At 40.3% G+C, this 16130-nt stretch overlaps 1 protein-coding gene and 1 pseudogene across 1 annotated transcript; both read right to left on the minus strand.

Moving 5' to 3' along the window:
- Nucleotides 1-281: 281 nt before the first annotated feature.
- LOC138986990 (zinc finger protein 665-like) lies at nucleotides 282-1693 on the minus strand (annotated as a pseudogene).
- LOC138986991 (zinc finger protein 665-like) lies at nucleotides 1690-9820 on the minus strand. Its single transcript, XM_070366970.1, is given in 3 exon segments — nucleotides 1690-1746; nucleotides 8440-8578; nucleotides 8580-9820. Coding segments are annotated over 3 exon segments (1437 nt in total).
- Between the last annotated feature and the right edge of the window lie 6310 nt (nucleotides 9821-16130).

Here is a 16130-nt window from a genome sequence, read left to right on the forward strand (position 1 = left end):
GGTCCCCTTTAGATCTACTGCACTCTAAATGTATGGCTTCTTTTCAGTATGATTTGTTTTCACGATTTGTAAGGTTTGAATGTCTTCTAAAACACTTGCCACAATCACTACATGGGTAAGATCACAGAATTCATTACATGATGGTTAGTTAGTTCTGAACTCAGAATCCAAAGCTTTGCCATACCCACCGTTATTTGTGCAGTTTTCTTTCACTGATTATCTGCAAAATGATTCCTGTGACTGAAGGCTTTGACATATAAATTACATTTATGTGGTTTTGCCTAATGTGCAATGAAAGCTTTGCCACACTAATTATATTTGTATGATTTCTCTCTAGTATAAGTTCTCTGATGAATTAGAAGGCCAGAAATCTGACTAAAGTCTTTGTCACACATGTTACATTTGTAAGGTTTCTCTCCAGTATTAATTCTCTGATGACTTCCAAGGTTTGCATTTTGAGTAAAGCACCAGCCACAAATATCACATTTATATGGTTTCTCTCCAGTATGAACTCTCTGATGAACTGTGAGGTGTGCATTTTGACTAAAGGCTTTGCCACATACCTCACATTTATATGGTTTCTCTCCAGCATGAATTCCCAGATGAATTCCAAGATGTGCATTTTGAATAAAGCACCAGATACACACATCACATTTATATGGTTTCTCTCCAGTATGAATTCTCCAATGAACCGTAATATAAAACCTGTAACAGAAGGCTTTGCCACATAAATTACATTTATACGATTTCTTTCCTGTATGAACTGCTTGATGGTTGGTTAGAGCTGAACGTGCATTGAAATCTTGATCACACTCATTACATTTGTAAGTTTTCACTCTAGAATGAATTCTCTGAAGAATTCCAAGGCTCACATTTTGAGTAAAGCACTGGCCACAAACATCACATTTATATGGTTCCTCTCCAGTATGAATTCTCTGATGAACTGTAAAATAAGATCTGTAACTAAAGGCTTTGCCACATACATTTAAAAAGTTTCTCTCCTATATGTCTTAACTGCTTGATGGTCAGTTAAGACTAAACGTGCACTAAAGGTTTACCACCCTCATTACATTTCTATGGTTTCTCTCCATTATGTACGTGTTGGTGAATTATAAGGCCCCAACACCAACTAAAGACTTTGCCACATTCTTACATTTGTAACGCTTCTTTCCAGTATGAATTCTCTGATGAATTCCAAGGTGTGAATATTGATTAAAGCATTAAAGATGGAAAGAAAAATACTTCACAAATTCATTTCGCCTCTGCCTCCTTCTGAATACGTAAGGAATAGTACAATATGAAAATATCTATTACTTTTAAAGAGCTACTAAACCAAGACCATAGGGGTAGAAAATAGGAAATTGGATATTGCAAAAGGTTGAAATCAGCTTTATAAATACTTAAGCTCTGGAAAAACTCCTTGTGTATCATGTAGTGGGCAGATCACCTGAAGAAAGGACAAGTTTAAATTCATAATGCCAATCATGAAGCTTTTCATGTCTGAGTCAACAGGGCTTTGACGTCAGTCACGAAAAACGGGCTACCAAGAGGCATAGAGAGAAAATGCAGAGACACACCCCCAGGGCAGATCCCAAACTTCAGAGGCAAGTTATCCTTACCCACAGAGAGCACATTTCTGAGGGTCTCCAACATCACATCCCTGTACAAGGCCCTCTGAACAGGGTTCAGTCATTCCCATTCCTCAGGAGTTAATTTGATGGCCACATCCTTGAAGGTCAACTGTCCCTGAAATGAAAATACATTTCACCAATAGGCCCTGAGCAGAGTTTTTATTTTCACACAAAAGGAGAAGAGGAAAAAGAGGTAAGGATCATTTCAGTAGAAATAATATTCTGATAAATCCATGGAAAGCTATTTGGAGCAAATTCTTGGTCTCTAATTTCCTACATTAAATATGGTTTCCAAAATAAATAATGAATCAAAATTAGTAAAGTTGGGACTTCCCTGGCGGTCCAGTGGTTAAGACCTTGCATTTCCACTATAGGGGTTTTAGGTTCAATTCCTCCTCAGGAACCAATATCCTGCTGCAAGATGCAACTTGCAACCAAGAAGAAAAGGCAAAAAGTATTAGTAAACTTGGTTTCATGGTTTAAATAGACAATGGACAGAACTTTTTAAAATGGAAATAATTTAAAAAAAGAAAGAAAGAAAGAAACTGAAAATGAAGAAAAAAGATGCAACAGACAATGATATGAAACACCATCTAGTCCTGAGATCTCTTTCTGAACTTTCCATTCCATTCCCAAACACTAGGAAATTGAAGGAGGTCCTCATATAGTTTTAAAGATACTATAAAAAGTCAGAACTGATTTCCCGTTTGGTTGCTTTTCCAGATTTTTCAGGTACTGGGCATGTTAATAACTGACTTCCAGATACAGTTTCTTTACCCTGGTTGACAGAGTGCAGACAGTGCATCCAGATGGGCCCTCAGCAATCCCTGCTGCCCAACAGCACTGAGACCACAGCTCCAAACCATGCGTGTGAAGTCATGCCTAGGACAGTGCCCAGGGGAGCCTCCTCACAAGGTGCAGGTCACTGGTTCATGGGGAGACGGGATCTAAGAGGAGATGACAAGCGCTAAGAGAAGGTCCCAGGTGAATGTGAATAGAAAGGTGTCAGGTAGGATACTTCAGCGTCAGAATGATTAGTTAGCACAGAGAAGGGCATTTCAATAAGAACAGACTGAGAATAAATTCATAATATGACTTTACCTGAGAAAAACCCATCCCTGACTTTTCTTTCTTCTTCCTCATCTTTTGAGCTTTTCCCTCCGGTATCATGAGTCTTTAGAGATCTGTCATGCTAGTTGAAAAGATGTTGTTTAATGCTTACAACTAACACATTACCTTCCTGTGCCCCAACCACACACTCAGGGAAGACCTCACCATGTGGAACAGACAGTCCTCTACTGCCCACTGTCATAGGAGGGACTCAGGACAGTAAACACCCACACTGATAAAAACGAGTTTTCACATACTTTCTTCAACCATACTTCCCTCCAGATGAGGTCACACACACACAACAGCACTGAGGACCTCAGCTGACCCAGTAGTTCCCTTGAGGTCATAGACCAGGCCATAGTCCATCCTCATGCAGAGTCGAGCACCTCAGCCTTCAGGAGTGAAGGACTCAAAAGTCCTGATGCTCAAGGCTAGATGCACTGGGGCCCCTTTAAAAAAAATCCCTGGTAATCAGCCCCACCCAGACTTTCTGAAGGGAAATCTCTAATCAGGGTACAAAGGTATTTGCAAAATGCCTCACTGCCGTAATTTATAGCCTGGATGAGCACCACTCAAGAAATCAAGCCCTGCATACTCCCCACTTTTCCAGTTTTATTGAGATTGAATTGACTAATGAAAAGGGTATATGTACATATAATATGCACAATGTGATGATATGACATATGCACACTGTGAAATATTTATCACAATCCAGTCATCAAAATGGGCTTCTGTGGTGGCTAAGTAGCAAACAATTTGCCTGCCAGTGTACCGGGGTCCAGCCCCGGTGGAGTTAGAGGTTTCAAAGGGGAGACAGCTTCAGCGATCAGGATACGATAGAATTAAAGATATACAGTGGTTAAATAAGGATAGTTCAGTGAGGAAATTCAGTGGAGAAAAGAAGCTGAATAACTTGGTTTATGTGAAAAGCTAATAAAATTCCAAAGCAAGGAATTTACTTCACCTACGTAGGCTGCAGGCATCCTCCCATTCTCCCGAAGGAGAGGAAACACTAAGTCCTCCCCGGTCAGATCTTAGAAGCCCAGGCATAGTGAGTAGGCTTGACGAGCCTCCACGCCCCAGATGAAAATTCAGCCAGAAGGTGAGAGAAAGAACGACATGGGGAGACCAAGTTTCTGTGAACAAGGCCTGCACTTTATTTTCCAAAGTAGTTTTTATACCTTAAGTTATGCATAGAGGATAATAGGGGAAGGGGTAGAGTCAGCAGTAAGCCAGGCTTTCTTCCTGCAAGCTTATCATATACAAAAGTTTAGGTGATTTACATCATCTTCTGGCCCAGAGGCCTGTTAACATTTTAAGACCCTTTCTGCAGAAGACTTATTTTTCTCTAAAGGTGATTAGTCAGGCGCCACCCTCCAAAAGCATTAGATAAAGTTGCATTCCTATAGGGCAAAGGTGTGGTGGGCTATGACAAGAAAAAGAATTAACTCAAGGGTCCAAGGTTACAAATATTAAAGCTACTACTTACATTCCTATACACCAATTATATTAATCAATATACTGCCAGGGACACAGTAGGTAAGGGATATGGAAACTTAGCAGCAAACATTGGCCCAACAAGTGAAAAACCTTCACCAATACAATTTCTAATCAATCTTTTAACTGCTCAAAGGAATCTGTATTTAGACAGTTTAGAACATCTCATGCCTCTTACGGTTGTGAACAAAAACACTCTTGTCACGCCCAGGAACTTTATTAACTGGAGCTATAATTTAACTCTTTTCCAGAGAGAGGTGGTGGGGGACAGCCCCCTGTAAAGTCAGAGGTGTAGGTGAGAGCACAAAGCAGTATAGTAGGCAGACTCTAGTTTTGGGGCTGGATGCTCGAAAATTTCCAGGGGGACACCTGAGGCTCAATTCCGCCTTTGTGTATGCAGAGCCTCCTTCCTCATGACCTTTGCCACAGGCAGAGTTCCTCGCACTGGCTCCCGGCACCAGTGCAGGAGTTTTGGTTCAATCCTCACCTCAAAAAGATCTCCTAGAGAAGGAAATGGCAACCATACTAGTATACTTACCTGGGAAAACCCATGGACAGAGGAGCCTGGCAGGCCACAGTCCACTGGGTTGCCAAAGAGTTGCACACGACTTAGCAACTGAAAACACACATCAACTCCCAATTCCCATGTTTGTGTGTGTGTGTGTGTGTGGTGAGAACGCAAGATTTCCTCTCTTGGCAAATTTCAAGCTGTAGTAACAAAGTAGGATTGCCTATAGTCAGCAAGCTGCACAGAGCTCCCTAGAACATACTCATTTTACGTCTGAAAGTCTCTACCTTTGGACCAATATCTCCCATATATCTTCACCACGTCCCAGTTCCAGATAACCACCATCCTACTGTCTGGTACGACTGTCACTTCCTCTTATTCCACATGTAAGCTAGCACATATGTTTTTCTCTGTCTTAATTCACTTAGAATAGTGTTCACTACATTCATCAAAGTTGTCTTAAGTGACAAAAATCTACATTTTTATGGCTGAATTATATGTCTATATATATATATATATATATATATGCGTGTGTGTACATAACTTACCTGGAACCTTGGGGTCTTTAATTAATAGAAATAATTAACAGACCAGAGGACAAATTCAGGCAGGGCTTTATTGGGGTTCCTGCCGCAGTAAGAGCAAGAAAAAGTAGGTTTCCCTTGCTGTTTTCCAACAGGTGGGAGTGGGAGGTAGGCCGGTCCCCTAAATGGGGTGGGGTGGTCACATCCCTGCTTTTGCTTCTGGAACCTCAGAAATAGCAGCTGGTCTGTGGCCTTTTAATTTCTTATTGTTCAGAATTGCTCCAACTGCACATGTGGGTGACTACATTTTCTTTGGTCCCTTACAGTGTCTTTGTGTTCTGATGCCCAAGGAGACATTTGTCCAGGAGCAAGCCCTGCAGTAAAGGGCCTCAGGTCCCAGTCTGTCTCATGTGCTGTGTGCTCAGACACTTCAGTCGTGTCCTACTTTTTGTGACACTATGGACCTTAGCCCACCAGGGTCCTCTGTCCATGGGATTCTCCAAGCAAGAATACTGGAATGGATTGGCATGCCCTCCTTCAGGGCATCGTCCCAACCCAGGGATCAAACCTTCATCTCTTATGTCTCCTGTAGGGGCAGGTGGTTCTTTATCAATAGTACTACCTGGGAAGCCTGTCACACACACGTTTTTATAATTGACTTATCTGTCAACAAACATTTAGGTTATTTCTACAAATGATTGTTGTGGATAAAGAAATATTGGTTATACAAATGCAGGTAACTCGTTCAAATCACTGATTTTTCACAGGACATTCTGGTGGTCACAGGAATTCCAGGTTAAGAATCTGCCTTGCAACAAAGAGAATTTGTGTTCAATCCTTCGTAAAAGCAGGGCACACCCCTGCTTTTGCTTCTGGAGCCTCAGAAATAGTATGGGGACTTAAGATCCCCCAGGAGGCGGAGCAACTAAGCCCAGGCACTGCAAAGACAAAGGCTGCATACTCCAGAGCCCCCATGCCATGATTAAACGTCCTGTGTGATGCAATGAAGATCCCATGATCCACAACTAAGACCCACTGCAGTCAAATAAATAAACATTCTTTAAAATATACTGATTCTGCTTCCTTTGGATATATAATCAGAAGTGAGACTGTGAGGTCCTATGCATGTTTTATTTGTAATATTTGAGGAACCTCCATACTGCTTCCCATGTACTATTTACATTCCCACCATCCATTCACAAGAGTTCCTGTTTATTTGTATTGTTCAGGTATGTGGCACATGCACGTGATTTGGAAAGACATGGAGAGAACCCCACTGCACTGGCAGCAAGAAATAGCAGCTGTATCATCTCCAGAATAAGTCTTTGCACTACAGATTGCTATGGAGCTGATGGTCCTCAGAGTCTATGAATAATCCTTCCCTGTGCCTGTGAAGTAAGTCTCTTTAGTCATGTCTGACTGTTTGGGACCCTATGGACTGTAGTCCACCAGACTCCTCTGCCATGGATAGGTTGCCACGCCCTCCTCCCAACTCAGGGATCAAACCCGCGTCTCTTACTCCTGCACCACCAGGAGTAGAAATTCCCTGGTGGTGGTGTGGTAAATAATCTAACTGCCAATGCATAGGACCCGGGTTTGATCCCTGGTCTGAGAGGATACCATGTGCGTTGGAGCAACTAAGTCCATGCAACACAAGTACTGAGCCTGTACTCTAAAGCCTGTGCTCTGCAACAAGAGTAGCTACAGCAGTGAGAAGCCTGAACGCAAGTAACTAGAAAGTCGCTTCTGCTTGCTGCAACTAGAGAAAGCCCACGTACAGCAAAAAATAGGCTCAGCACAGCCCCCAAAACAAAAAGGCATTGAGTCCTCTGGACTGACCAAAAGAAGCATCAAAATGCCAGTCTCCAACCATACCCCAACCAAGTTTATGTGGAGAATTCATAGCCCTACTGCTGCAAAAAGAGAAAGAAGCCAGCATAATGAAGACCTAGCATAGCCAAAAATAAATTTTAAAGATTATTAATGAGAGAAAAAAACTTCTAATGAGAAATGCATTCTTCTTTATAAAAGTTTCTGTTCCATGCTTATGATGACAAAACTTCAAATACTTATATGATAAAAAAAAAAAAAAACTTGTTTACATCATAATATATAATACTTAAGCCAATGATCTGCAACGGCAGGGTTAGGCACATAATTTCTCTTCTGTATGAACTGCCTACTGGGCAGTTAATGCTGAATATGCACTAGAAACTCTGACACATTCATTTCACTTGTATGTTTTCTATACAGTATGAATTCTCTGAATTATAAGGCCTGAACACTGACTAAAGGCTTTGTCACACTCACGACATTTGCGCTAAAATGTTTCAACTGTCACATTTCTAATGTTTCTCTCTAGTATGAATTCTCCAATGGTTTCTAAGTTCATCATTTCAAGTAAAGCACCGGCCATATACATCATATTTATATGGTTTCTCTCCTGTCTGAACTGCCTGATGATGAGTTATGGATGACTGTGCCTAAATGGTTTGTCACAATTTTTATATTTGTAAAGTTCTCTCCAGTATGAATTCTCTGATGAAGAGCAAGGCTTGACCTTACACTGAAAGCCACATATACCACAATTATATGGTTTCTCTCCAGTATGAACTCTCTGATGAACAGCAAGGTTTCCAGTACAAACAAACGCCTTGCCACATATATCACATTTATATGGTTTCTCTCCAGTATGAATTCTCTGATGAAGTCCAAGTTTTGCAGTCTGATTAAAGGCCTTGCAACATACATGACATTTATATAGTTTCTCTCCAGTATGAATTTTCCGATGAACTGCAAGGCTTGAAGTTTCACTAAAGCCTTTGCCACATACATAACATTTATATGATTTCTCTCCAGTATGAATTCTCCGATGAACTGCAAGGTTTTCAGTTTGACTAAAGGCTCTGCTACATACATCACAGTTATATGGTTTCTCTCCCGTATGGAATCTCCGATGAACTGCAAGCTTTGCAGCTTCATTAAAGCCCTTGCCACATAAATCACATTTATGTTGCTTCTCTCCAGTATGTGCTCTCAAATGAACAGCAAAGTGTGAAGTTACTCTGAAAGTCTTGCCATACAGATCACATTTATATGGTTTCACTCCAGTATAAAGTCTCTGATGAACAGTTAGGTTTCCAGTATGACTAAATGCCTTGTCACATACATTGCATTTGTATGGCTTCTCTCCAGTATGAATTCTCTGATGAAGTGCAAGGCTTGTAGTTCTACTAAAGGCCTTGCCACACATGTCACCTTTATATGGTTTCTCTCCAGTATGAGCTCTCTGAGGAACTGCAAGGTTTAAAGGCATTGCCACATACATCACATTTATATGGCTTCTCTCCAGTATGAATTCTCTGATGAACTGCAAGGCTTGTAGTTCTACTAAAGGCCTTGCCACATACATCACATTTATGTGGTTTCTCTCCAGTATGAACTCTCTGATGAACAGCAAGGCTTGAACTTATACTGAAAGCCTTGCCACATATAGCACAATTATATGGTTTCTCTCCAGTATGAATTCTCTGATGAACTACAAGGCTTGCAGTTTGACTAAAAGCCTTGCCACATACATCACACTTATATGGTTTCTCTCCAGTATGAGCTCTCCAATGAACAGCAAGGTTTCCAGTATGACTGAACGCCTTGCCACACACATCACATTTATAAGGTTTCTCTCCAGTATGAATTCTCTGATGAAGTCCAAGTTTTGCAGTCTGATTGAAGGCCTTGCAACATACATCACATTTATATAGTTTCTCTCCAGCATGAATTTTCCGATGAACTGCAAGGCTTGAAGTTTCACTAAAGCCTTTGCCACATACATCACATTTGTATGGCTTCTCTCCCATATGAGTTTGCTGATGAACTGCAAGCTGTGAGTTTTGAGTAAAGCATAGGCTACATACATCACATTTATATGGTTTCTCTCCAGTATGAACTCTCCAATAAATTACAAATTTTTCAGCTTGATTAAAGGCCTTGCCACATACATCACATTTATATGGTTTCTCTCCAGTATGAATTTTCTCGTGAATTGCAAGGTTTGAAGTTTGAATGAAAGTCTTGCCACATACATCACATTTATATGGTTTCTTTCCAGTATGAAGTCTCTGATGAACTGCATGGCTTGCATTTACACTAAAGGCTTTTCCAGAAACATCACATTTATATGGTTTCACTCCGGTATGAGTTCTCTGATGATTTTCAAGGTGGGTACTTTGTTTAAAGCAGTGACCACACACATCACATTTATATGGTTTCTCTCCAGTGTGAATATAACGATGAACTGCAAGGTTTCCAATTTGAATAAAAGCCTTGTCACATACATCACATTTACATGGTTTCTCTCCAGTATGAATTCTCCAATGAACTGCAAGTTTTGTAGTTTGATTAAAAGCCTTGCCACACATGTCGCATTTATATGGTTTCCCTCCTGTATGGATTCTTTGATGTCCAGTGATTTCGGAGTCCTGAAGAAAGGTTATATCACATTCATTACATTTGTAAGGTCTTTTGTTTTTTGTTTCATGGTCTGGTAACATTTCTCAAGGATGCATAACAGCATTCTCATCTTTATGAGAAAAGCCTTTGCAGACATTACGAGTTCTCTGAGATGGTAAACCTGAGGCGCTGACATCTGTCACAACTTGACTACATTCAAAAATTATCCCTTCAGATTGTACCATCTGCAATTCATCCTGAAAGCTTGATCTGTGCCTTTCAAAAGGTCTATTTCCTGCATCACTTCTACTATGATGATCTCTTCCATCAATGAGGTTTTTGTTATGGGATGTAGAGATTCCTTTGTCATTTCTTTCATCATCTGTCCACATACAGTCAAAGTCATGTATATTTTCCTGGATCTTCCTGAGGCGAAAATCTTTGCTTTCAAGGCTTTCAGCTCTTCCAAACATCATTCTTAAAAAATTTCCCCTTTACTACTGTTTGCTTTTACCTGTAATTTCTTCATCATATGTATATGAGACATATCTACAAGACATAAAGAACCACAGGTATTCTATTAGTTACAATTCATAAATAAATAATTTCCTGTTGAACACATGATATTATACCAAAAGTCATATCCATCCTGAACAGAATTATGAATCTTCACAATGATGATCTTAAAACTATAGAACAATAAATGAATAGAACTCTTTAAAAAAGAGTGAAGTAATTCAAATTAATTTTAGGGTAGTTTAGTTTCAAACACAATCAGAAAACATTCATTTTATGCAAACTCATGTCAGTTGACAAACAAAACATATTTTCCCACCATGACCTCAAAGATCATCCTACTTTGTACTAAACACACTGCTGTCTCATAATTGAGGAGAAACTAATGGTATATTGTACACACTTTATGTATACTTATACATATTTAAATGGTAAAGAACATACAGGACTAGAGAGGTGACTCACTGGTAAACAAGCTGCCTGCCAATGCAAAAGACACGGCATAGTGGGATACAATCCCTGGGTAGGAAAGATCCCCTGGAAGAGGAAATCACAACCCAGTGCACTATTCTTGCCTGAAAAAAAATTCCATGGATAGGAAAGCTTGGTGGCCAACAGTCCATGAGATCACAAAGAGTCAGACAGGACTGAGCAACTGAGCAAACAAGCATCAAAAGGCAATACATTGGAATGGTAAACAATGCAAAAGAAGCATTCTAATGAATAATGTAAAAAATAAATGGCAGTTAGTAACTGTTCAAAAAATACTACATTGAGAAAATAAAGAATTCTGTAAACTATATATATATATATATATATATATATATATATCCCCCTCCCCCTGGACTATATGGCTTATGAGATCTTACTTCCATGACCATGGATTAAATCCAGGCTCACTGCAGTGAAACTACTGAATCCTATCCATTGGACTGTCAGGGAATTCCCTAAAATAATTTAAAAAATAAAAAAAATAAACCGTTTTCCAAATACCTCTTAGAAATCTATCAGTAGATAGACATATAGGCATTTTATGACATTAACAAGTGGTTCATGTCAGTTATAGTGTGTAATACAAAAGACTGTCATTTTTAAAAAACAAAAAGTAAGTGAAACATTCTCTACTTACACAATAATCATTCAATACATCAATTCCCTATCTACACAGTAACCTAAACTCACCCAGTTCACTGGCTCCAAGATACATGTAAAGGAACAAGCTTTGGGGCTTCCCTTGTGGCTCAGAGGTAAAGAATCCACCTACTAGTGCAGGGCACACAGGTTTGATCCCTGATCCAGGAAATTCCCACATGCCTGAGAACAACTAAGCCTGTAGGCCACAAGTGATGATTCTGTTTTCTAGAGCTGGGGAGTCACAACTACGGCACAAACACAGAAGAGACCACGCATTGCAACAAGAGAATCCACTAGAATGAGAAGTCCATGCACTGTAACTAGAGGGTAGCCCTTGCTCACTGCAAGTAGAGAAAAGCCCCTGAAGCAACAAAGTCCTGGTGCAGCCAAAATCAAACAAATTTTAAATAAATTTTTAACGTACTGTTATGCAGATAAAATAATGTGATTGGAAAACTTAGTTAACTAGAGTCAGAGACAACTCTCTTGGGCATGAAATGTAAAATAACAACATACAATATGCAATGTAGACAAAGAGACATGTCACAATAAGCATGACAGGAAGTAAATATATCTTTTAAGCAAAAGTAACCTTTGAGACAAACTCCCTGTAGTCCAGTAGTTAGGACCATGTGCTTCCACTGTAGGGGGCACAGATTCCATCCATGAATGGAGAACTAGGAACCAGACTGCCATTGTCACAGCAAAAAAAGAAAAAGTAACTTCTTATTTTTTCTATAAAACACGCAACAGTCAATGCACCTAACAGCACTAATTACCACAGGAGGGGGACAAGGGGAAGTAAATCCCTTTGAAATACCTCATCACATGCTACCCAAAGTCAAGCAACAAAATTGACAGGAGTCAAATGACAGATTGTTGCAGAACATATAAAGACCTTGCCTTCTGGGACCTCTTTTCTTGGAGTCCACTCTCCATGAAACCTCTCTCTCTTTAAAAAAAAAATCACTTTGTTCATTTAGAAATAGCCATGTGTAAGTCAGAAGTACTTTCCATTTTCCTTAATAAAATGTAATTTTGAGGTAGCAGTTGGAAGGGCTGCAGGTTGGACATCTACAATCAGCTGCCCTCCTCTTTGCGTGCCCTGAGATAAGAGATAGGTCGGCTCCGGTCGAGGAATTTACAGCCAACAAAAACAGGGTAAACAGCCAGTTTGTCTCTTACTTTAAGGGAACAGTCATGGCAAGGACAAAGAAAGGAAAAAACCCTGTCTGATGAAGGAGACAGTACACAAGTGCAGAAAGGCACCTTGGAGTTAAAAGTCAGAGGATCATTCCAGGCCATAATGAGTTTTGCTCCTCTGAGAAGCCTTTACTTCAAGATCCAGGGTGTGCCTGTGTACCCAAAGGGAGGGTCCTGAGACAAATTAACCAGAGGAGACAAAGCAAGGTGATTGACCAATATTTCTCATACCTTTCTTACTAAAAACACACGTCTTACTTTCCTTAAGCAACCATGAGCTGTCTGTTATATTAGCATTTTGTAGACTGGTGAGCATTTTGTAGACTGGTGAAAATGTCTAAGAATAAGACTAGTGATAATGTCTAAGAATATTTGCTTTCCTATAGACAACGTCTCAGGGTGGCACCAAACGTAGTCATTAATAGTCCAAAATCTCTTTAGTTTCTCTGTAAGAGGAAATGAGTTTTCAGTAATATGTGTTTCAGAATCTTATTTTATTTGGAAATAACCTAGATAGTCAACGAACTTTCATCACTCAGTTTAGCACAACCCTAGAAATTCAGGTTATTCAAATCTGGAGAGACTATTTTAGACAGAGTTTATCTAAAAGCTCCAATTACATTTGCTGTCTTCCCTTAAAAGTTTCTTCACTTGAGTTACTTTAACTGTTGACAACCTTATAAGTAGGTACAATAAATGTATGAGACAATGTTGAAGATTCAAGACATGTCTTAATTAAATTAGCAAAGAAACATTAATACTAGATATTTAATATTGAATATTTTCCAGTTCACATAAACCTGAAATTCATTTAGGTTAATTTCTCTTGTAATTGTTTGATTTGTAAGTGCTTCTTTTTTTTTTTTTTTTTTTACAAACAATTGAATTAGAGCTTATTTACAAATAAACCTCAGCAATATTATCCAAAAACAAAGACACACATTGAGATAAACATAAATGCAGATCGACAGACATGAGAGCTCTCATACTTTCCTGCCTGAGATTTAAAATGTCTCTTTCACTCTTTTTTTCCCACCCCCTGCCCCGTGGTTTAAAATTCTAATTTGCCCAAGACTGAAATCCCTGGAAAAATGGGTTACATATTTCCAGGACATGGCAAAGGTTGCACACTATGCAGGGTCGCTTCACTCCTGTCCAACCCCCTGCAACCCCATGGACTGTAGCCCACCAGGCTCCTCTGTCCATGATGGTACTCTCCAGGCAAGAATACTGGAGTGGGTTCCATTCACTTCTCAGGGGATCTTCCCTACCCAGGGATCAAATCCACTTCTCCTGTGTCTCCCCCAGGGGCTGGCAGGTTTTTCACCACTAGAGTCATCTGGGAAGCATTGGCAAAGGTTAACTTTAAACTTTTTTTTCGACAGGCCTTTTTAAACAAACTTGCTGTTTTTAATTCCACAGGTAAAAAGAACCGGTTTTGCATTTCCAAAGAAAAAAAAGAATTCATCTTAACCAGTTTTCTCCAGAGTCTAAACAATATCATGGCCATCCTGCATCAAAAAAGTTATCTTTCCTTTCTATAGTCATAGCTTTATGGCTATAATACAGATCGAACAGTGCTCAAATTGACTGTGATAACAGGGACAGAAGGATTGATAAAAATCTTGGAATGTCTCTCCAGGGAGTTGGGGATCTTTCATCAGAAGAATCTAAAGGGGTAAACAAACTTGCTAGTGTGGGGGAACCTGAGCTCCCCCTCCCCGCTCAGAGACTGGGGCAGTTAAAAGGGGACCAGCTGATGGAGAAGGAGACAGAGGGGTTGGGAGGGGTGTAAGGCTACAACAGGACAAAGAATGGAGAGAGAAAGGGCAGTGGGGGACACTATTGGAGCTGTGCGCTGGCTAAAGAGAGTTGACTTAAAAAGTGAAGATTTGATCAGCCAAAATATAATGTGACATTGTAATATGGGTAATCATCCTCACAAATCGCGTAATTCTTTTTCCAGTTGTAACTTTTCTTTAGACAGTTTTAAGTTAACTTTATTTACCTCACGGTAAGCTGAGAGGAGGATCCAGGCACCAACTTGGATGGTGTTAAACCTGGGGTTGGTTGGCAAGGGCCCCTGCAAAGGCTGAACGATGTCACGATTTGTCCCCTATCTTATCTATGGTGCTGCAAGCCTGGCATTCACAGGAGACAGTCAGGACATTCAGACTCAGGGCAGTTTCCATGCAGGTTAGAAGCAAGGTCAGAAGAATGCACTGCTTTGTCTTGAAGCCTAAATAAGACTATTTATTTAATTTCCCTAACACCCTGGTGGCTCCCTGGTAAGAATCTGCTTAGTAATATGGGAGACATGGGCTTGATTCTTGTTCTGGGAAGATTTCACATGTCATGGAGACTAAGCTGATGAATCACAGATACTGAGCTTGTATGGTAAAACTATTCAAGCCCTGTGCCTAGGGCCTGTGCTTCACAACAAAAGAAGCCACCACAATGAGAAACCATGCTCCCTGCAACTACAGAGTAGCCCTCACTCGTCTCAAATAGACAGAAGTCCACATACCAAAAAAGACTCAGTACAAGCCCCCCAAAAAAGACCTTGCTTTCATCTCTGTGGGGGTTACAGCACCACTCGAGGGTACTGTACATTTCACAGGTCAAAGAACAGAGCTGTAAGTTAGGGAGAAGAAAAATCTCCTGTGAGAGTTCACAAACATTAAACATCTGTTTTCTCACAGAACTCTCCCACTTGGAGAGTTTCCCAAACACCATGAATGGTGTGGCTTCTTCTCTGTCCTTGTGACAGCTGACCTGTGATCACACTGTGGATACTTTCCCACTCATCTGGATGTTTGCTATTAGCACCTCATTCTCCACAATCCAGGGGTCTTCTTTCTTGTGCCACAAGAATGGAGGTAATGTTCAGATAAGCAACAGAAATTCCTACTCAGAAGTAATGCCACATACTGTGGCTTCTTCCAGAATCCAACCGCTCTCTCTTCTTTTTTTAATAAATATATCTGTTATTTTTAATACATTTGATTTCTTCTGGCTCGGGTGAGTAATCGCTGCTGCTTGGTCTTTTCCCCAAGTTCAGCAAGTAGGGGCTACGCTCCAGTTGCAGTGCTCATCCTCCTCACTTGCTGCGGCTTCTCCTGGGTGCATGGGCTTCAGTACTTGTCCCATGTGGGCTCAGTAGTTGTAGCTTCCAGGCTCTAGAGTGCTGGCTTGTAGTTGAGGCACACAAGCATAGCTGCTCTGTGACATGTGGGATCTTCCCAGACCAAGGATCGAACCCGTGTCTCCTGCATTGGCAGGTGTAGAATGCAGCTCTTTTGTCAGCCAAGGAGTGAGGATATTATAAACCGACAGAAAAATACTTCTCAAATGAATTTACTATCTATCTCCTTCTGAATGCACAGGGAATAGTATAATATACAGTATAATATGCAGCAGGTATCTAGTTCCTATCTAAGAACTACGGAACCAAGAACACAGGGCTAGAAAACAGGCAACTGGATATTTCAAAGTTTGAAATCAGCTTTATAAACACTCGAGCTGTGGAGAAACTCCATGTGTATCACACAGTGGGCA

Source organism: Bos mutus, unplaced genomic scaffold (genome assembly GCF_027580195.1).
Source record: "Bos mutus isolate GX-2022 unplaced genomic scaffold, NWIPB_WYAK_1.1 CTG360, whole genome shotgun sequence".
In the NCBI taxonomy this organism is placed as follows: domain Eukaryota; kingdom Metazoa; phylum Chordata; class Mammalia; order Artiodactyla; family Bovidae; genus Bos; species Bos mutus.